This window comes from Glycine max, chromosome 17, assembly GCF_000004515.6.
Source record: "Glycine max cultivar Williams 82 chromosome 17, Glycine_max_v4.0, whole genome shotgun sequence".
In the NCBI taxonomy this organism is placed as follows: domain Eukaryota; kingdom Viridiplantae; phylum Streptophyta; class Magnoliopsida; order Fabales; family Fabaceae; genus Glycine; species Glycine max.
In genome coordinates this window covers 395,950-419,133 of record NC_038253.2, presented here as the reverse complement: position 1 = coordinate 419,133, position 23,184 = coordinate 395,950, and the positions used below count along the sequence as shown (strand labels likewise).

Below are 23,184 nucleotides of genomic sequence, written 5' to 3'. Positions count from 1 at the left end.
GTGGGGTGGCTACAAAACATCATCTTCCGTGATTAGGAACGGAGAGTTAAATAAATAAATAAACCCCCTTCATTGTGGTGGCCAAAATTAGAGACGCAAAAGAAGGAGCCAACAACACCTATCTCAAATTACTTTTCTTGGTATTTGAATTTTTAGGCCACGGGGGAAGGGTGGATGGCATGAAATAAAATGTGTGACAGTGCATGTGTTTGTGCCATGAGTTGAGAGAGAGAGAGAGACGGTTTCTGCTTAATATGGCGTGACGTGTGTGAAACCATTACCATTTTCTAATCATTCTACATTAGCATACGTTACCACCCACCGATCGATACATAGAAAATAGATATACCTACATACCTACCTAGGTTCCTCGCTCTCTCCCTTGGCCTCCTCAAGACTCGTCTAAAGGTACCCAAACTCCATTACTCTTAGGATCATCATGTTTTTACATAATCGTTCTGAAACACTTGAATCAAACATTTCTATTATAAATCGCATTCTTGCAATTAATGTTGATTGAATCTAAAAAGATGGCAAAATGCATGCATGTTTCAATTAAATTAATGATCGATCTTGCAATGCTATATATAATATAATATAACTGGATAGTGTATACCAATTAATTAAGTTGTTTGTAAATGTTGCAGTGACACAGAACGCTATCTGGGTATATTATTTACAAATGGAGAAGCAGAAGATGAAGAGAGCGAGAGAAGGAGATGATGAAACTCAGAACGCAAAGAAAAGAGATGCGTGTGGCATGAAGGACGTGAAAAAGGAGGAGGGTTGTTCTTCGGAGGCACTTGGGGTATTTGATTTCCCTTGGCTGAAAGATGGTGTCACGTCTAAATCAGAGGACTACTTGTTGGATTTTGAAGACAATTTCTCGTCATTGCTAGAACAAGAAGACTCTTCCTTTCAAGCTGCAACTGCAAGTATTCATTTCTCGTCAGAAGCAAAGTTGGAGAATCTTGCATGGCAGCCATTTGAAAGTGATGTGTTAGAGCTTGAAGCTGATGATGTGGATTGCATTTGGACCTCTCTGCTCAAACAGCCTCTCTGACCACACCAGCAGCAACTATATATATTCAGTATAATTGTTTGATGTTAATAGTTCATCTTAGATGGAGTTCACAACAAGGTAAATTGGAGTTAGGTGTAAAATACTAAAATATTCAATATTAGTCCCAGATTATCTTCTTTCTGTTCCATTATAATTTAAACCCTTTTCCTTTCTGCATGGCTCTTAATGCCATGATCACCCATTTTGTCCAAATTAAATTACATGGACATATATGATCAACTAAATCTAGAGCTGATCTCGTAGCCAAATACATACATATATAAACCCTGTTAATATTCTGTAAAAGAAGAGAACGGTTATATAAAATCCATATTTTACTTCACAACCGCTGTCTAGTGTGAAAAGGCATTGACTTTACAATTACAGCTCATCCACTCCTGACTCCACCGCTTGCTTGAAAGAAGTATGGTTTATGGTGCAATCAATCTCTACGAGCCTAATTGCAAAACAGCAGTTAGTGATGCATACTGTCAAATTGGTTTTCATCCAAAGTATGCTGCTACCGCTCCATCAAATTCTTTACACTCTTTCTTCTTGTTATTTTATTGCAAATGAGTTTGTCTATAAATAATTGGCTTAGGCACTGAGATCATGCAAAGAGTAAAGTAGGATTTATTGGGATAAATTTCTCTATAAAGAGGAAAACCTAAAAAAAAAATTGAATTTTTCTTATAGGTTAAAATTAATTTATGTACATCAATTAGTGTAAAATAGAGTAAAGTAGTGAATTTATGTCGTTGCAAGAAGGTGATGAGTACTTCCATTTGTAAAAATTGTCTATGTTTTAGTAAAACACATGGCTTAATGGTAATCATATGTCGTGTTAATGGTAACCAAATGCGACAAGACAAATAAGAATGCAAATGCAACATGATTTGTATGATTATATTTGAATGATTTAAGAATAATTTTTTAAGAGTTGTACTATTTTTTAATTAATTAATATCATTTTATTGATTTATTGATTTTACACGTAAGCATAATTTTAGTAATCACATATTCAAATTCAAAATTGATTAAAAATATTCAAACAACATATATGCAAAATCATTTTTTTATATCTATTATTTAAAGAAAAATCACATTGCTTTGAACTCTGTTATAGCCATAATTGATTTTACAAAATCACATTAATGTTTTCTAATCACATAATGACCTTTTGACTACCTTTGAAATGGAGTAGTAAGAACAATATATCTGCATTACTCGCCAAATTATAGGTCAATAGGACATATATATTACTACCTTGAATACACAATATTTGAACCTCCAAATTCTTTGAATACAAATTGATGTTATGGTCGCATATATTTTTTTTATGGATAAATATTAATTTGTTAGTTTTTTTAGGAGTACCAATTAGAAAATTTAGATATGTGATCTCTCATTTTTCTCTTCTCCCTTCATCCTTCTGCAAATCACTGGATCAGTTTTTGTTGTTGACACATATCACATCCTTGAATCTATTAATTAGGACATTGTGAATCTCTCATTCTCATCAACTAGCACTTGGAGATCAATCCTTAAATTTTTTTCCTTGATGTATCACCAAAGTGGTGGATTTGATATGCTCTGTCTTTATTCTAGTTTCTAATAATATTCTAATCCCAATGTACACAGAGCTATAAGTGAGTATAAGTTGTGAAGTTCGGAAGACGCCAATGAGGCGTGTGTGTGGATTGCCTTATTTGGGCAAGGGCAGCCTCACGTGAACTAAACACGTTCATCCGTGCGATCATTAATAGAAAATCAAAGGAATAAGAATATAATTAATAAAATCTATTTCGGGTTTTAAGCATGCATGCATTATTCACCATTCAGTGTGGGTTTTTCAATTTAAGGCTTATCCAGGAATGAAAAAAGTTGACGTTAGCAAATAAATGACACTACAAAAACACACACACACACAGAGACTGCAGCCAAACAAATCCATTCATTCATTATCTTAGTTAAGTGTATTAATTTTTGGTGCTATAATGATCTTCATCTCTCTCTCCTCTGTCTTCATCAATCCTCGTTGCTTTATTTGAGGCCACATTATACGCATCTCTCCCTCTCTCTCCTTACCACCCAAAATGCGTCTTCCTCGCCAGCTCAATTTACGTGATTCAGATTCGCTTCTTCCTCTCCCTTTTCTACAATTCTCAGATTTGTAAGTGGGTCGGTTTTTCTGCTTAAAAAGTCTCTTTCGGTCTGAAATTTCTTTGTTTTTTGGCGTGTCAGTGCCCTATGAGATAGAATCTGCGCGAGAAAGCGACAGCAATCATTGCAGTAGAGATGGTGGTTACCAGAAATATTGTGTTGTTGCTGCTTTCTATTACTTTTGTTGCTCCAATTGTGCTCTTCACTGATCGTCTTGGCACCTTCAAATACCCCTTTGGTGTGTTTCTCTTCATTTGCTAACTGATTGGAAAATGCTTTGTTTAATAAATAAATGTTCCTAATCTTGTATTCTTTTGCAATGACCTAAATTCTTTTACTTTGGATTGTCTTTTGTATGCATGTTGCAGCTGAGCAGGAGTTTATTGAAGCTGTAACTGCTTTTGTGAGTGCAGCTGACTCTGGCCATTTGAATCTCCTGCCCCAGGTAAAGTTTCCATCTTTCCTTTTCCTTTTACCTCATTACACGTGCACATGCCTCTGAAGATTTTTGTTTTCCTTTTATACGGGTGAACTAAATCCTTGATAATTTCTCATTTTGGAAACAGGAATCTTCTACGGTCTTTAAGGAACCAATCGGGCTTGTTTATACGGAGGACACTTCAAACACAGAGAATTTGCTTCATGGTATTTTGTTTAGCAATATTTTGTTTCCTCCCCTTCTCTGCTGGGGTTCTGTTTCTTGTATTCTAATTGTCTGGTTGGCCTAGGCTTGCACTTTGCCAAACCGGGGGAGCATGTATCTGCCAGGGTATTGTCAGCTACAAACGACGAAGGTCAAACCAAAGGGGAGAACCCCATCAAACTGGTGACAGATGGAATTAATCAAGGAAATCAAAACAGCTACATGGTGAAAGCTGATACAACTGGTGATAGTGTTAATGGGGAAGATGCTATTGATGTTGATGACAATGATGGGAAACTCGCTAAATCTTCTGATCTAGTATCTGAAACAACGGTAAGTGATAAATTTGCCTCTTGTTTTTTCCACTTGTTGCTTTGTTCATTTTGGGTACAAAAATTTCTTTAGGTTTCTGATCATGCTAAACATATTATATACATGTATGTCTAGTAGTGGGTTATTCATCATCTATCAAGTATAAACGCCTGACTGCTTCTGGTTCTTGAACCTTCAATTAATAATCCTATGAGGAATTTAATATCTGACTGTTTAGATTGAGCTTTGCCATACTTCATTCATAATTGCAAATCAAAATTGGTTCATGTTTTAATGTCCTTTCCGTTTAGTTGATGACTTAATAGTAATTGCATAGCATGGTAATCTAAACATTCAGGTTTCTGTGTCCTTGATGAACACTTCTTGGACCAGACTTGTATGCATTTCTGATTGAGGCACAAAAATATTTTATATAAGGTGCAATCGTGGAAGTTTAATTATATAAATAAACATAGACATGTTGATTAGGTTCAATCTTTTTCCTTCTAAATAATTAAGTATGTTTCTTTTAGTGTTTCAAAAAAGAGTTTAGTCTGAGACAATCTAAATGAGTAGAAGTAATCTCAAACCGCTAAATTATATTTTTATATTTGAACTCTTAAGCCATGGTCATTGTTTCCTGGCCCATACTTGTATAACTACAATTATTTCCTTCCCTGGTCTCTTGAACAAGGAAAATGAACAAATAAGTGTTGACATCAATGTGCATTCCTTCATTTACGAAACATACTTATTCAGAAATTTATCAAATTATATTAATGTAATAATAAAGGCAAATCAACCTCAATGTAGATTGTAATTTTCTTCTTTGCATTTGGTGCACATCTTCTTCCAGGACACTAAGCAGGAGCAAGAACATATTAAATCTTCTAGCCAAGTAACCCAGAAAGAACCTATATTATCAGAAGCCGATAAGCATAATGACCAAACACCACCTGATGCTCGGGTGCAGCAACTAAAAGATCAGCTCATCCAGGCTAGGGTATATCTTTCCCTTCAGGCAGTAAGGAGCAATCCCCATCTCACTCGAGAGCTTCGATTACGGGTAAAGGAAGTCTCACGAACACTGGGAGATGCAAGCAAAGATTCTGATTTGCCCAGGAAGTGAGTGTAGCTTTAAGAATCTTGTTATACATGTCATCAGGTTTTCCTGTTTTTTATAATTATTGAGTTAGTTATTTCATCTTTAGGTTTATTTTACACCTATAACCATGTTGAGTAGCTCAATTCTTCTATGAGCTACATTTTATTCAGTCTTTAGTCTTACATTATACTTAAATTATACCATGCAGTGCAAATGAGAGAATGAAGGCAATGGAACAAACATTGATGAAAGGAAGGCAAATTCAAAATGATTGTGCTGCTGCTGTGAAGAAGCTTAGGGCTATGCTCCACTCAACAGAGGAGCAGCTTCATGTGCACAAGAAGCAGACCCTGTTCTTAACTCAGTTGACAGCAAAAACATTGCCTAAAGGTCTCCACTGTCTTCCGTTGCGCCTTACAACTGAGTATTATAGCTTGAATACTTCTCAGCAACAATTCCGCAACCAACAGAAGTTAGAAGACCCCAGACTATACCACTATGCAATATTCTCAGATAACATATTGGCAACAGCTGTTGTTGTGAATTCTACTGTTGCCCATGCTAAGGTAAATGGTTTTCACAGAAATTTCTTGAGCTATTTTTATCACCCAGGATCATGAAACACAAGAAAATTTGGCATGTCTTTGCAGTTACATTGCTACTGTATCTATTTTAAATTGAACTAATTTGTTTCCATTTCATTTGGCCCTAGATTTAGTGTAGAGTTAAAAATGTAAAAAAAGAAAAAGAAAAGAAATGAGCTATTTGATATTAACAGTGGCACTTTCATTTCTGATTATATATCATTAATAATGTTATTTTATTAATAAATTTGCAGGACACCTCAAAACATGTTTTCCACATTGTTACTGATAGGCTCAATTATGCGGCAATGAGGATGTGGTTTTTGGTGAATCCACCACAAAAGGCAACCATTCAAGTTCAGAACATTGAAGACTTTACATGGTTGAATTCAAGTTACAGTCCAGTTCTTAAGCAGTTGGGTTCTCCTTCTATGATAGATTTTTACTTTAAGACTCATCGGGCAAGTTCTGATTCAAACTTAAAGTTTCGGAATCCAAAGTATTTATCCATATTGAACCACCTCCGTTTCTACCTTCCTGAGATCTTTCCAAAGCTCAACAAAGTGCTGTTTTTGGATGATGATATAGTTGTGCAGAAGGATCTGACTGGTCTTTGGTCAATTGATTTGAAGGGCAATGTTAATGGTGCCGTAGAAACTTGTGGAGAACGTTTCCATCGTTTTGATCGCTATCTCAACTTCTCAAATCCTCTTATCGCAAAGAATTTTGACCCTCGTGCATGTGGATGGGCATACGGCATGAATGTTTTTGATTTGGTCCAGTGGAAGAGGCAAAACATCACCGATGTGTACCACAAATGGCAAAAGATGGTAAGCAATGCACTATTTTTTTTTTAAAAAAATATCACAATGTGTACATATACTATATAATGTTAGAATATATGGATTATATCTTATCATATTTTAGATTGTCCTCTAGATTTTGTTTCCTTATTTCCTCATTATCTCCTAGGTTTGGTTATCCTATATTTCCTTATCTTATCGTGATTTATTTTCTTAATTAGTTAGGATCATAATTTAGTACAAGTAAAGGTTAGAGCAGTAGGTTTTACACGCATCAATACATTGTAATACATCCAAGTTAATATCAACAAATGTTTCAGTCTCATTTACCTCTTCAGTCAAGTTCTTTTTTATTTGAATTGTGAACTGATTTTTCCTTTATAATTAAACTGGCACACAGAATCATGATAGACAACTATGGAAGTTAGGAACACTGCCGCCTGGTCTTATAACATTCTGGAAACGCACTTTCCAACTGCACCGATCTTGGCATGTGTTGGGTCTTGGCTATAACCCCAATATCAACCAAAAAGAAATTGAACGGGCTGCTGTTATACACTACAATGGAAACATGAAACCGTGGCTGGAGATAAGTATTCCCAAGTTCCGAGGTTATTGGACAAAGTATGTTGACTACAATCTTGTGTATTTACGAGAATGCAACATCAATCCATAGAAGGATCTGGTGGCATGTGTAGGGCATGAAATTTATTTAAAGCTTTTATGATTATTTTTTATACATTTTCCTCCCTGTATGGAAAAAGATCCCAAGCCAAAATCAAGAGTATGAAATGTGTCTGTTCGTTTCCTTTGGCTGTATGGTTAAGAAATGTTAATGAAACGAAAAGAATTGTGGTGATGCTAAGCCTAAGGGTGGGTCCCATGTTGAGATGTGAATAGAAGGAAATATGGGATTGGGTTCACATCACCATTTTTGTACCACTTGAAAGATTTGTCGTCAAACTTGGGTGGGGCTCATCAAAGCACTACTCCTTCCCACGTAACTTCACTTCACATTTCTCTCCTGCAACATTTTTCTTTTTTTGAAAAATACAAGCTTTATGGTGTCGGTGGATGACATTTTTATAATTTTCTTTTTAAGTTTTTATGCCTAAGCTAATTCTCTTCTTTACAATGTACCCCAACCAAAAAGGATTAGTATGCCTCATATTTCTTTTGCAATGCAAGTGAACAAGTAAAGTTTTTCCTTGTAAGCGTTTGTATATTTTTAGTGATTTATTTTTGCGTGAAGTTCTAAACACAGAGATTGTTCTGTGGTGATATATATATGAGATATTTGGTATTTCCCTTTCAATGGCTGCTTTCAGAATGCTATGCTATGTTTTGAAGGCCCATTGAACTCGGTCTAAAAACCCATAGCCACGGATTCGCTCGAATCTCTCTCCTTTGTGCTATCCAGTGTCTACTATTTGCGGTTGAAACTTGAAAGTATGAATAATAATAAAATAAATACTCTCATTTATTGTCCATATTTTATTGGATAATTTTATCATTAAATCATTTTTTAAATTTTTACTTTTTTACCTATATTAACTTTCCACTACTTTTATATTGTTATTTTTTATTCTGTAATTTTTTTATTAACTGTATTTCATTTCTGTTTTTTTTATTATTTAAAAAAATTTAGAGAGACACAAAATAATAATAATAATAGAGGACAAATCTCATTGCATTGATAAAATGTATGATTTAAGCTGAAATGAGATTAACATATTCAACACTTCAACAATATAATATATTTAAAACTAATATATTCAAAACGATTAAAATATCATTTTTAAAAAGTTCTTTTATAAGATTATTAATTATAAACACATAAAGTTTAAGTGCATGCAAACATAGTATTGACAATAGCAAAAATGAATAATTAAATTTAAATATTATATTTTTTATACAGGCATTACATTATTATTATTTGGAGAAAAAAAAAACAAGTCAGAGTAGTTTTTAATAGGATTAATATATATTTTTGGTGGAGCAATGTGACCTAGTCCCAAACAAGAAAATCAAATTAAAATCCACGAGGAAAGTACATCAGCCATTACCTAGGGATACACAGATAAAAGGACTAAAGGCAACAAACATCTGCTCAACCTTAAATTTATAAATTTTATGAATTGTGGTCCATATGATTAATTACCTTGCGAAGACATATGCATATGACTGTTGTATTTATTTTTTCTTGTGGTCCATATTGGAAATGAAAAGATTCAGAAGCGACACAATGATCAAGATATTAAATAATTACAAAATGGCAGAGAGAGAATAGGAGCTTGCCGGGGCTCAATTCATCATTTTTTCGGATATAAGAAAGAAACAGCCTCACAAAAACACCCGTGTAGCTTCTTTCTATTGTTTTCTTTTATCCTTTTTATATGATCAGATTAATTTACCTTTTTTCGTTTCTTTTATCATATTCAAATTGATAGTACTCTCGTTAAATTCCCAACTAATAGGGAAAACAAATTCTTTACTTAAAAACGCATATACTACTAAGTCCTTTATCTATTTTTTTCTATGGGTACATTTAATTTGTTGATAAGTAAAATAATTAAATAGCATAAAAATGCTCGTTTCGTGTTATTTAATTAAAAATAAACATGAAACAAGGCAAAATATAAGATGAAATGAAAATTTTAAATATATTATTCAATACTTCAAGAGACAATTTTTTGGTTCACTTGCAATATCATTCAAAAAAACCTAAAAAAAAAAATAAAAGAAAACTACTATTCATTTTTTTTTCTTTTTCTTATATCTCTCTTTTCTAAACAGTAATCCTCTTCTCTTAGAGTGAATATCCTCTCAAGTATTATTATTTTTTTTTTGGAAAGAGATAAACACAAAGATATTGAATGGTAAAAAAAATTGTTTTAAGCAACATTTTAAAACCCTTCTTGATAACGTAAACAAATATTTTGTTTAGTTTGAAGATTAAAAGTATTTAAAGAAGCATAAACAAGGAAAATGCTTCTCATACAATTCTTTTTGCTTCTCATACAATTTTATGCCATTATCTATTCATCTTTAGAGCAATTACAATTGAAATATAAATATTACTATTTTTCATTTATCTTTTATGGGGACCAATTTTTGTGTGGAATATATGGATAATAAAGTATTTTTTAAAAAAATTAATGTATCTGTGCATTCAAGATTTGAAATTAGATTTAGTTAAATTAAAGCAAGTCTATACTCATTGATTCACATGCTGGGTTGCAAAAGATAAGGTGTATATATTTATAAATAAATAATAAAATGTAGATAAATATGAGATATAAAATACGTGATAAAGGAGTGTATTTAGTTGTATACTATGTTTTACAAATGAAGCGTTAAAAACAAGGGAGAATGGGGAAAGGAAAGTAGTATTGGATTGGATGGTGTTAATGGTAAATGTGGGGACAGTGATAGGAAGAAGAAGTTGGTTTGGGCGTGGAAGGGCCTGGACCGGATTGTAAGTAGTTGTGTCCGTACTCTCTACTGTGTAAGTAAGTAAGCATGTGTGTATGCATTACATTAAACTTATTTTTATTTTAAAAAGTACTTATTTTAATAAAATAAATATATATATTTTTAGTTTATTTGTCTAAATTATTTTTGTTTTAAATTTTTATTTATTTTGAAAATCAAATATGCTTATTAAATAAGCACTTATTTTAAATTTAAACAAATTCCCTATGTATTACTATATTATAGTGACTGAGATTTATGAAGTTGGAAGAGGTCCTTGTCTGTCTCTGCTCTAGTCATTTTTTCCTCTTCGGTAATGGTAATGGGTGAGAGTGAGGGAAGAAGAAGGAGAGGAGCATGCAAACTCTTCATCTAGTTTTATCCAACATAGTCAATGTCATTTGGTATGATTAAAAGTCAAAACTTCCAACAAAATCCTTTCTAGTCTTTCTCACTTCCTTTTTACAAACATGCAATCCATATAATTTTGATCCTTTTATTTTATAAACTTGACCTTGAACAAATTTTAAAAATCTAATATTTGTTCAGTAATTAAAAACCAAATTTTAAAAAAATTTAAAAATCTTGAACAGCCAAACTTTTATTCAAACACCAAAAACCTTAAAAAAAAAAAAGTTGAAGCACATTGACAAGTCAAATTTTTATTCATCAACTAAAAAATGAATTTTGAAAAAAATTAGGAACTAAACTTTAAAACTTTTAAAATCCATTTAAGGTGGTTGCGAGTTTTAATTTTTTATTTTCAAATGCAATTTTCAAAATAAAACATATTTAACAAAAATAAAGCTGAAATGGTTCAAACTGAACCTGTTGAGTTGAAAATATATTAACTTTACTTTGAGGTAGAAACTGAATAGTATTTTAATGTTTTTTTGGTATGATACAAAACATGATCTGAACCTATTTTCTATAGTTCTACTTGCAGTATATCTGAAAAACATGATCATAAACATTTGTACATATGCATCTCCATGTAGGAGTCTGACACAATTTATCTCCTACCCTGTGGACCTCATTATAGATTTTACTTTCCAAAGATACAGCACAATGAAAAAGCAATTTTCTATGAGATTATTGTAAAGAGCTTCAGTTGCCTGTGGGTGTTCTTCCAAGGATAACAGCAATTAATCATGGTTGTAATCAAACTCTACGAAGTCAGTATATAATGGAGTGCCATCCTTTGCTTGGTGAAGTAGGGAAAAACATTCTTCACAGAAATAACAAGGGTTTTCTGGTGTCCATTTGTCATCCACCGTGGCCTTTGCAGCTCTGAATATTTTGCAAACACTGCATTTCTGAAAACGCAACTTCAACTGAAACGTGATTATTGGATAAACAGCTCGATTATGCACGTCATCGGGATGAATTAACCTCATATCTCGTATCACTAAGGTATGGGTGCAGTCACCCTGCACGTATACTAAAGACTCTGTAAAGGAATCTGATAACCGAATAAATCAAAAATCAAAGATAAAAAGATTTTTAAAAAATATCGGATCCAATTTGAATATGGACAAATTTATATATATATATATATTATAACTTATAAAAAATACATTTACTTAAAGAATTTTTTTTTCTACTTGAGTTTTTTTTTACTACCTATTTGAATTAAAATGGATAAATATATTATTATTAGTTATATAGTGGCCTATGAATGATATATTTGATATTTAAAATTATTTATTATTATTATATATATTTTATTTCTTATTTAATTTTTTCTAAAAAAATAAAAGTAAGAAAAAAAATAATATAATTCAAAACGTTTTAAATGGGATAGGATCAAATTAAATTTTTTGAAATAAGCGGATTAGATTATAAATCAACAAAACCAAAATTATTATATCGAATAGTTTTTCTTTTCCCTTTTTTCTTGTTCATCTTTCTTGCATATTTTTCAAGTCTGATATAAATAGTATGAATGATAAATTTATCCTTTCAAATATTTAACTCAACGGTATACTAAAGACTCTCTACCTGAAACTTATGATTAAACTAGAATAACATACATTTTTCAAATTCAAGAATTTAAGTAGACTCGTGAAAGATTGATAGACTCGACTCGTGAACTCGTAAGAATTCACTTCATATAAAAATAATAACAAAATATCTATAAATAAGATACCAATTAAACATTTCAATAATATAATAAAACAAAATATTAAATCATAAATTTTATAATACTTAAATAGTTAAGTCTGGATCACTATCAGATAATAACTTGCATATATTATAGTAGTGATAGAGCATTCCTACAGGGAATTTAATGTTATTAGAGAATAAGGATTTAATCTTATTAGATGTGAGAATTGTTTAATTTGGGAATACTAGGTATGTTGAACATTATACAAATAGAAAATAATTCAAAATGACCTACATTCTTATCTAATTTTTTTTAATACATGATGATAAACTCAAGAGTATACTAAATTTAGTTAAAATTTAGCAAGTATACTAAAAAGATAATTTATATGAGAGAGGGAAAGTGATCTCATAAATTTATAAGAATTAACGAGTTAACTCGAGAGTTTAATAATTATAACTACTTTACCTACTTTACTTCAGTTGATCCAAATGCTTAGTGATAATTTTTTCCAGTGTTTTAATTAAACATTAGTATCATTAAAGTTTTTTTGCAAAAAAAAAAATCAAACCAAACTGGATCAAATTGACCCACATGTCACCGGTCCAACCATCAATCCGACCATATCACTCCGAGTCAAAGCGTGCGAATTATATAGTCGATCCAATATTTTAAGCCGTTGGTTCACCGGATCATTGTAAGTCCAATATTTAAAATTATGGGTTTAACAACATTGTTGCAAGAAGATAATTAAATATATTTGAATATAATAATTGCAAACATACCAATATAATTAAAATTAGTTTGAGATAAGAAAAATGCTTTGAAAATAACTTTTCTTGTAAAGTTCCCATTGTTGTTTTGTGATTGTCGTCGACAACTAAAATCTTTCATGCTGTTATATTTTTTTTTTATCAGTGTAGGGGAATAAAAAACAGTAAGACCAAAACTATAATCTAACAAAAAAGATGTCTAGGACATCAGAGAAATAAAAAACAGCAAGACCAAAACTAATAAACTATAATCTAACAAAGAAGATGCCTAGAGCATCAGCTAAAGAGTATGAAGAGAGTCGTGGAGAATAAGTGTCCCAGACAAAGAGTAGATGAATAATCTTTATCTTTGGCAAGTCAATCTGCATATATATTACTTGTTAATAAATATGACAAGTTTAACATTTTTGTCTATAATGTTTTTTTAATCAAATTACTAATGAAATATTTTAAATAAAAATGACATTAAATATAAAAGAATGATAATAAACACGCAATAAAATACTATAAAATATAGTGTTAAGTGAATAGTACAATTAAAGTGAAGATAAATAAAAAAAATAACATTTTCACTTCAAATAAAGTAAAAAGGTTAAGAATATAATTTATTAAAAATATTAATAAAAATATTTTATGATTTTAAATTAATGGTAAATATATTTTTATTTAAAAATATTTATTCACTTTAAAAGATTAATTTCATAAAAAATATTGAACAAAACATATGATTCGAATCATATATAATGCCACTTCCAACAACAGCAAATGCAGCACTCCAAAAGGTGAAATTAAACGCAAGATGCTAACATATTTTAACAGCAGCAGTGCTTTGGAATAGGAATCTTACTTACGTGATGACCATGGCCAATTTATTCGAGCAATGGGTCTGCTGCAGGAGGGAGCTCAATATTAACAACATATTGTTTGAGTCAGATTGCAAAATGGTTGTGGATTTTTTTCAGCAAAATTCTCAAGGCATATCAGATTTAACAACTTTCTCATATTCGTCACAGTTTCAAAATTTATTTTATTGTGAAACTAGTTTCAACCACTTCTAAAATAAATATAAAAATTGGTTTTTATATCAAAACTAGTTTTAAATTACATTTAATTACTATTTTAGTCTCAAAATTTGAAATGTGTTTCTTTATCCCTAAAATTTAAAACTACTTTTTTTAATTAAAATTTTGACAAATTATTATTTTTAGTCTCTATCGTAATAAATTGATATTTTATGGCAATTTTTTTAGTTGTGATAAATTATTTTTTTTTAGTCACTTAATTTGTATTTTAAATTTGTCCTAAAAAATCATCACAAAATATTAAAAATCATCATAAAGTGTTAATTTATTTTTCCAGGAACTAAAAAAAGCAAATTATCAAAATTCAGGACTAGAAATAGCATTTTTAAATTAAAAAAAAAAACATATCCTCCAAATTCTACTAAAACACTAATTAAGCCTAAAAACAATTACCATACTATTTTTTCTACTGAATATTTGGATTATTGATTTTATTTGTAAGTACATATTTTTAACAACTTTACTTTTAAAAGAATATTGATTATACTATAGTTAAAATGTTTTACATATATATAGCAAGTGTTTATCTCTATGTGAAATATATACGAGTCGTGTCAACAAATTTTGAAACCTTATATAAGCGAAACTTTTATAGAGATTTAATATAATATAAATTATCAATTCTTATGTCAATCTTTAGGTTTTTAAACTACAAAGTTATTTATCATTTTATAATCAAACAATTCTAATATTGACTAATATATTTAATTTATTTTTAAAAAAATACATTCAATTTCTCCTGTAACTTCGAATAAAAAAATTAATTCAGCAAAAAAAATCGAATAGAAAAAATCTTATAACATTATTAATCTTAAATAAGATTTAAATAATTGTAATTTTAAAAAACTTCATGCAGTGCCAATATTGTCAATAAAATTCTATAAAAAAAACATATACTTAAAAAAGAATATCATGTTTTGATATAGTCTAATAATTTTATTGGGGTGTTATTTTTTTCTCTAAATATTTTTCTTGTTACTTTCAACTTTTTAAAATAAATGAAGACTATCAATATCATAATGGTCACTATTTTTTTTCAGAAAATAAAAAATAATATAAAAAATTTACAACAACTCACACCATATTCAATTAATTGAGTTAAAATCCCTTAACTTTTCAAGATTAAGATAATATTTTTGCAATGCATCCTTTTAAAATTTATATATTCAAATAAAAACAAAAAATAGTTTCATATGGTAAAAAATATTCAAGCTAAGTAAAAATTTCAATGAGATTGACATAATTTTTATTTGTAAACAATAATGTATGATGACAATGATTACCTTTCTTTTATTTTTTAATACCAGCATCCAACAAATATGTTCTTGATTTAGATTTACATAGTTTTATGATTTTCTATACATATTTAATTTAATATGTGTGTTTTACACATGGTTAGAATAATCTTATCTATATATTGGATACACGTATTGTATCTGATACCTGCACATCAATGTGATGAGTCACCTTCATAAGTATGAAATAATAATGAGAGCAGGGAAATCAAAGCCAATGTTAGGCAAAACCTAAAAAGAAAGTTGAATGTGAAGAACTACCTAGAAACAGTGTTGTAAAATAAAACATTAGAATTAGACGATGGATGGGTGATATGATACAAAGAAGGAAGAGGTGTGTCTAAGTTGACTTGTGCCTTCCATGGGTTGATCCCTTTAGAAGGCAAAGCCTCAGGCGCCTGCTTAGAGCCTCCAGCTTCTCAAACCTCTCACTCTTTGGCTTCTTCCCCTTCTTCTTCTTCTTCTTCTCCTCATGCTTTTTGTCATCATCTTTTTCTTTTTCATTCGTGCTTCGCATAGGTGTTGCAAACACCTTCACAGTAGTATTCTGACATTATTATTTACAAAATGAAGCATGCCAATGACAATACAGCAGAACAAGTTGTGTACCTGAGAGAGGGTATCATCTGCACAAGATTCTTCATCACTGCCTCCTAACGAAGAACATCTTCCCCAACTTTCTCTGTTTGAGCTCGTGTACGAGCAACAATCTTCACCCTCGCCATTTAGCTTCTTATCCTATCAAATTCAAATAAAGGAATGCTAAAATGTGGACGGACATACACTTGTCAGTTTTAACTCCAAACTAGTCAAGTCAATATCTCTTCACACCAAATCAGTCCAGTCCTGTAGGGAGAATTAGGTACTAAACTCTACTAATCAAATTATTCACCCTTTCAATTCAACCAAGACTCAAGACCACCAGTGATAATGTGTCTGAAACATTTTCTTAATTCCAGATACAGTGTTTGATACGATTACCTGCACATCTGTAGCCTCATCATTGCCATTAGTATCTTCTCTAAAAAAGGACTCCTGCATTACAAGTGATGAATGAATTAAACGTAACTAAGTTTTTGAAAGAAAAAAGCATTAACTGAAGGTTAAGCCATCCCTACTGTGTCAGTCACTGGTGCAACTTCTGAAAGAAGTTCGCTAACTGATTTTGTGCTGGAAATTGCTGGAAGCACAGAAGATGAACTTGCAGCGTCGGTTGATGCAGACCTCAGACTAGAGAGAATCTCATATAATAGGCTCTAGCATGAAAGCAAGAGCAAATTAGTTCCTGTTCTTTAAAAAGTGCTCACAAAATAAAAGCTTAATCATTTGACCATATTAAAACGTAACCACATAATAATTATTTGTGTTAATATTTTCAAAAAGTAAAAAGACAGTTGACAGCCAAAGATAAAAGCTAATTATGATTCATGTATCATAAAAAATGTTTTAGAGGTTTTAGGCAAGTTAAGGCCAGGTGATTCTATATTTTTTTTTTGTTTTTCCATTTTGTTGAACTTGAGCAAGGTGAAACTGAGGTTGAAAAAAAGTACTACCTGGTCAATTAGGGATGGAAATAAGGATGCTAAGGATTGTAATTTGCATCTTGCTAATGTATCATTTCATTAGTTCACAAGCTGCACTCTAGGCACAAAGTATAAATCCATCTATATTTCTTATGGATCAAGCTTCTCATTAGTGCAATAAGAATTTCAATATAAATAAATATTAGCCATTTTAATTGTTTGGTATTTTGATCACATATTCTGCAATTGATTAAGAAAGCGCAAACAGTAGGCAGTGGTCGTAGGCAATAAACTTATCGAAGACAGAATTTAACTGAGTATGAAACCAAGACATGAATTTCTAAATGCAAATTACCTCGTCCACACCAGAACCAAGCTTTAGATCCCCCAAATTATAATATTTCTCAAGCTTATGAGCTCTAGGAACATTAGGAGGGTGAAGGACATTGTAGAAGAAAATAGAAACTGAATCATAAAAGAATTGTGGCCGAGACGAGTTGTGATCACCGTCAAATTTTATGACATTTTTATCACCCTACAAAAAAAAAAGAATAGGTATTTTGGCTACCAATGGAAAAAGGGTGCAGATTGCTTTAAAAAATTTCATTCTCCAAATTTGGAATAAATTAATACTGCATAGGCTTCAGAGATGAGATCAGAATGGTGAGGCTGAATGAATTTGTCATCGCTTGCATGTCCAAATAAAACAGGAATGAATGTCTTTGGTGCAACCTGTGGATTTAATAAGAATTAATTTTAGACATGGAAAGAAAACAACTCTACTTAAAAATTTGTTTAGCCAGAAAATAATACCTTTCATGCTCAGATTCCATGGTGAAAATAAACATGCCATGACTGACATTCTAGCATGACTAATGTCCAAAATATAGGACAACAGAACACCACACAAACTCACAAACACAAACATATATATATATATAGTATAAAATAAGCCTTGCAAAAAAAATTTATTAAGAGCCATTACTGTAAAAAAGTCATCCCAAAATAAGATGAAGTATATATATTGACCTTCTCAAAACAACTTGCTATGTTTTATTTTTTTTCTATGATATGGAATCTCAAACAAAAAAAATTCTAAGAGATGTTTCTTTTAATATTTTTATATTATATTTTAAGCGGACGTTTTTTTCTGAATGTTAAAAAAGTAATTTGGATCCAAGTTAATGAAGTTTACATAATTACATAAATAATTTTAATAATTTAAAAATGTTAAACAACTTGAAATATGCTTCACCATTTTTCTAAAGAAGAAAACAAAAGAAGAACTGCACAACTAATACATACCTGCAAACAGTTCAGATTCATAATATCAAACTTTGCCTTCTTCTCAATAACCCGCCGCATGTACTGTACAGCCATTTTAACCTAATTGAGGCAAATCCAGCAGAATACAAGACTTAATAAACACACCAGAAAATCCAAGTTAACAGCTATAGGTTTTATTTCCATGTTGCTTGAAGGATTTGGAAAAGAAAAGCAACCAGCATGAAAGTAATAAAACCATGTAAGCTAACCAATATCCCCCTAAGATAATAACCCCTAAAAAAGCAAGCTGCATGTATATTTCCATTTGCCAGTAAGCACAATATGATTATAGGATCTTTGTGGCACATTTTTCTTTTTTTTTCTGGATGGCCTGAAAGATTTCACTGACTGCAGAATATAGAGCAATCATTCCAGTCCGTTCAATCAAAATGGGATAAGGACATGATTATCCAAATATCAAGGAAAATGAAGTTAAACCTAAAAGTAAATCAACACATAAATATTGAGTGATAGAACTGAAAATCAATATAGCTGGGATCACCCCACCCTCACATCCCCAAAAAATCATTTCAAAAACTGCAATAATTGCCAAAAATTGCTACAACTAATGTGTCCCTATCTATCATATTCAAAATTTTCCAAAAAGAAAAAAGACCAATAATTACCGCAGAAACCCTTGATCCAATATAAAGTCTAAATCAAAACTGCATTCTTCAACCCTGTGCATTCCTATTCCTTTTATACCCATCTTTACAAAAATAGAAAAAATTTAATTTAAGATGTCTGTATTGAAGTCACAGTGGGTGTTTGCTCAAGTCAATCAATCAAAACAATATGTAAAACAGAAGACCCTCACCAAAAGTCTATCAAATTCTTCAGCCAGCTAAATGCAAATTGAGGTATGTATAGACCCAGTAAAATGGGTGGAAAATGGTGTAAACACAAAGCTGAGTGCAGATACCCTAGGTCCTAGAAATTAGTTAGAATTAGAACCACTTAACCTCACAATGCATGGCAATCTTTTGTAAGTACAAATGAACAGCACATTAGATGCATTTATAACAATGCAATATTTTTAAAGACTTTTGCAGTCCCAACAACTCTGACTAATGATGCACCCCCCTTTTACTACATGCAGTCATGCACTACAGCCTACAGGTTCATATCACTACATGACTGTTTGGAAGGAACCATACAGAGTCCCTTTTTTCCTCTTTTGAGTGAGCATTTACTACAAAGGGTGCTGGCATCCAAAGAGAGAAAGTGAGTGAGAGAGAGATTACAGTGAATTTAGGCAGCCGAATTTTATAAACATCCACAAGCTCCATCATGAGATCATATAAGTTCGAAAAGGCACTATCCAACACCATTCCAGCAATAGAAGGGTCTTCAGCTCCATAAAGAAGACTACATCACACCAAAGTAAAAGGGAATAGTCAATTAAACTAGAAATTTGAATATATGGGTGGCTAATAATTACTTATATACGGAGTAAAGGTAGGACCATGAGATACTACAAAACCCAGTGACTTGGTCATCAATTTTTTTCAAAATATGTACTCAAAAGGGGAAAAATCATCTATTTTCCTCTTCTTTTCCACTTTCTCAAAGGATCCAGCTAAGTGCTAATGAATGCTCTCAATCACTGGTTAAGAATCAATAAAATAAAAAAACTTTATTGGAAATCATGATAGAGGTGCATTGATAATATGTTTTTCCAATAAAATTTCCACTTTTGATTTCTTAAACAGCATCCTAAAGGCATTTGTTAGCATTCTCCCTTCACAAATAATTAAAAAAAAAAAAACTCCCATAGGAAGGCCTCAACAGTTTTGCCCCCCCCCCCCCCCCCCCACACACATACAGAGATAGATGCTGATCCAAAAAAAAAAAAAATACAGAGATAGAAGGAGAAGTAAAACTTAGGTCATGAAATTATACTAGAACAACACATTAAAATCATTCAATGAGGAGCATTCTTTCTTTTTTTGTAGGGGTATGCATAGCAAATATAAAGCATCAAAGGAGCAAAAATTCATATAAAAGACAATATCAAACAAGTTAATTGGGAGATGTAATACCTAGTAACAGCACCCATAGATCGTCCCCAAAGACCTATACGAGATATTTGTTTGTTGCTCCTCAAATATGACACCACCATCTTGAGATCATCTTTCTACCACACAAAGGAATGGACACGTTTTGGTAGTTTCAGAAAAGATGGAATATGCAGAAACTCAACATAATAGCCAGAAATTAATAAACAAATAAAAACATGCATAATGAGATAACTTACTTCATGCCAACCAAGACTAACATAGTCTCCATCAGATAAGCCTGACCCCGAGAAGTCAAGGGTAAAAACAGTAATATTTGAAGGAAGAAGAATTACAGCAGCTTCATTGGCATCTGCCCTACATCCACTGCATCATTGTATGTATGCACACATATCACAAGGGAGAAGAATAGAATAGCTAAAAAACTCTATGATCATGCATATACAATTTTTTAAAAGCATCAAGACAAGAGTCATTTTAATAACAAGTACCTGTTTCCATGGCAATATATAACACAAGGAAGAGAAGTATCTTCAGGGAAAGGAGAAGGAAGATAATGACTACACTTCAAGGTATAGCCTCTGGTGTTCTTGAGCTGCACAATCAGAAAACAGATAATCTAACAGTAAGCAAACAATTGGAATCATGATTTAACTATATACAGACAGCAATAATTGCAAGCAATCATCAAATAAATAATGTCCATACTTGCCTCCAAATCCTGCCTTTGGTATGTTCGACCTGTAAGGGTGAATTCCTTTTCCCATAGGTACTGATCAGGGTTATACTCCGCCCTGTAAAAGTGATAAAGTAGATACAGTTGTAACTAAATTTGCTGGAAAAAGATAATTGCAAGTTGAGCAATGGATGCACAGCCACTTACAGCTAAAACAAGTTAGTAAATAAAAGGTGTTAAGTTCAATAGGGAAGACTGTCTAACATAGTTCATTGAAGATGATTGAGTGTGTGTTTGTTTTACAGGTTTCACAACTTTCAAAACATCTCAACGGAAAAGTATATCTCTAATTAGATTGGGTTGAACTGACGTTTAAACACTGAGACCAGTTTGTTTTGAACACAGTATATAGTACAAAGGAAATTTAATCAAATAAAAAAAAATCTACTAGTTCAAACACTGCTATCAAGGAAAAAAAAACAACATATTAAATAAGTAAAGACAATTTTGGTGCATATCAAGTACTTTCCCCCTTAATTTCTCAACCACTAAAATGACATGGCCATGAAAATTTAATACGATTTTGTATAAGTAAAAACAGGTAAGGAAATTAAAGGCAAGAGATAAACATGAAAACAAAAAAAAAAAGTACAAAAACACACGTAATTACTAGGGTGGGGAACAAAATAGGAATCCTCTTGCTAGGAGAAAGAGCCCTAATGAATATGAGACAGTTAACATTCTCTGTCCCGTACCCATCACAATGGTACCTGCTTACTTGAATAGTGCCATGCCACCAACCAGAGAAGGAAAAATTAATACCTGGGAGGCCTAATAACGAAATTGATGAATTGCTCAATCATCTTGCTCCTACATGTAGCTCACTGCAACTCCACCTCATGACCTTGCAAGTTGACCTCAAAGTCAATTAGCCACCATCTTCGCAGCTCAAAGCTCTCAAATCTCAGATAATTTTATTCATGGATTTCCAAAGCCAGACACACATTTACACGAGCTAAGCTACCAGTGCCCAATTCCTGCGACAAACAACACCAACTGGCTGCTAAGAAAGAGACTTTTGTTTGCATTGAAAAAAACAAATAATAAGAGTGAAACCCAGTGCCACTAGTACTTAAAAGTTTCAAATTTTACAAGTTGGTCCCCAAGTAATTATATGAATTGGAGAGAGAGTGAGAGAGAGAAAAGCTCTTCCAGATCCAAATGCCCTCAAAAGTAATGCATATCCTAAAACCAGAAAGAAGCACAGTAAAAACTTTCATTCACTGACCCCCCCCCCCCCCCCCCCTCCCCCCCCAACCCCCCAAAGAAGAAAAGGGAGAGAAAGAGAAAGGAAAAAGTTTTGTTTAGACCCCTTGTAGTTGTAGGATGATTGCAGGGAGCAAACAACTTTATTTATCCAATGTCAAAAAAATTCAAACTTGGGTCACTGGGTACACGTCAATTCAACAGAAGGGTCCCAAATGCAAAACAAGAAAAAAAAAGTGTTTAAAATGAGAAAAGTTCGTAAAAGGAAAATGTGGGGTAAGTTAAGAGGCTCGAATTCCATGTCAGATGAGATCCCACATCCAAATTGCGACATTGAAGTCTATGGATGCAGTTCCCCTCTTACTTTCTTTCTCAACGAAGCTGCAAAGAATGGGGGAAAAGCTAACAACTTTACCGGAATGGAAAAGTGGGTACGAGTTACCATCCAAAAGCAAATGATTGTCTGAAGAAGAAGAAGAAGAAATGATGAAGAGAATGAATTGAAAAGAAGTTGGTTCTTATTTGTGGTTTTGAGAAAGTGGATTAAATGGGAAGATGGCAAGTGAAGATGAGAGATGAATCAATGTAAGAGTAGGAATAGCCAGCTGTCTTTCTTTCTGTATATTGTTCATCAAAACGTACTTTTTTTTTACTTTCTTATTTAATTAATTGGTCTAATGTTCCAACGTTGTCTTTTTTTTAATTAAAATTCTTACCTCTTCCTGCTCTTCAGTACATCCAATGTATCGGTAAGAAATTAAAAATATTTTATTATGATAAAGTAATATTAATGTGTTTTTATTCTAAATTTTAATAATTTTTTCTTAATTATATTGTATTTTTAATCTACCAACTTTGAGATAACCTAGTATGATCTTAGATTTAAGAGTTTGATTTATGTATTTTCAAAATAAAGTTTTTTCTGTTTACTAAATATAAATTATTTAAATATAATTTTTGAAGTAATTATC

General features: G+C 31.7%; 3 protein-coding genes across 6 annotated transcripts; 2 read left to right on the top strand and 1 right to left on the bottom strand.

The window, feature by feature from the left end:
* Window positions 1-682: 682 nt before the first annotated feature.
* LOC102666271 (uncharacterized) lies at window positions 683-1,063 on the top strand. The gene has a single exon (XM_014769501.1). The coding sequence runs from the start codon at window positions 683-685 to the stop codon at window positions 1,061-1,063; it is 381 nt and encodes a 126-aa protein (XP_014624987.1).
* Window positions 1,064-2,875: 1,812 nt separating this feature from the next.
* On the top strand, window positions 2,876-7,532 carry LOC102666034 (probable galacturonosyltransferase 4). Of its 2 annotated transcripts, XM_006600213.4 has the most exons (9): window positions 2,942-3,236; window positions 3,308-3,464; window positions 3,595-3,671; window positions 3,793-3,871; window positions 3,955-4,202; window positions 5,038-5,306; window positions 5,495-5,852; window positions 6,125-6,700; window positions 7,074-7,532. In XM_006600213.4, the coding sequence occupies exons 2-9, from the start codon at window positions 3,362-3,364 to the stop codon at window positions 7,347-7,349; spliced, it is 1,986 nt and encodes a 661-aa protein (XP_006600276.1). In that variant the 5' UTR covers window positions 2,942-3,236; window positions 3,308-3,361; the 3' UTR covers window positions 7,350-7,532. The 2 variants fall into 2 exon arrangements, with proteins under 2 accessions (XP_006600275.1, XP_006600276.1); XM_006600212.4 differs by having other exon boundaries at window positions 2,876-3,464.
* An 8,027-nt stretch (window positions 7,533-15,559) lies between these two features.
* On the bottom strand, window positions 15,560-22,810 carry LOC100784510 (uncharacterized). 3 transcript variants are annotated; one of them, XM_006600211.4, is made up of 14 exons: window positions 22,629-22,810; window positions 21,770-21,984; window positions 20,984-21,065; window positions 20,763-20,866; window positions 20,511-20,637; window positions 20,296-20,390; window positions 19,498-19,621; window positions 18,233-18,313; window positions 17,561-17,659; window positions 17,283-17,462; window positions 16,523-16,660; window positions 16,386-16,439; window positions 16,014-16,142; window positions 15,560-15,936 (listed from the first exon to the last, which is right to left on the bottom strand). In XM_006600211.4, exons 2-14 carry the CDS (start codon window positions 21,808-21,810, stop codon window positions 15,745-15,747), a joined length of 1,446 nt encoding a protein of 481 aa, XP_006600274.1. In that variant the 5' UTR covers window positions 21,811-21,984; window positions 22,629-22,810; the 3' UTR covers window positions 15,560-15,744. The 3 variants fall into 3 exon arrangements, with proteins under 3 accessions (XP_006600274.1, XP_014625506.1, XP_014625505.1); XM_014770020.3 differs by lacking the exon at window positions 22,629-22,810 and adding an exon at window positions 22,080-22,236; XM_014770019.2 differs by lacking the exon at window positions 22,629-22,810 and adding an exon at window positions 22,100-22,231.
* Between the last annotated feature and the right edge of the window lie 374 nt (window positions 22,811-23,184).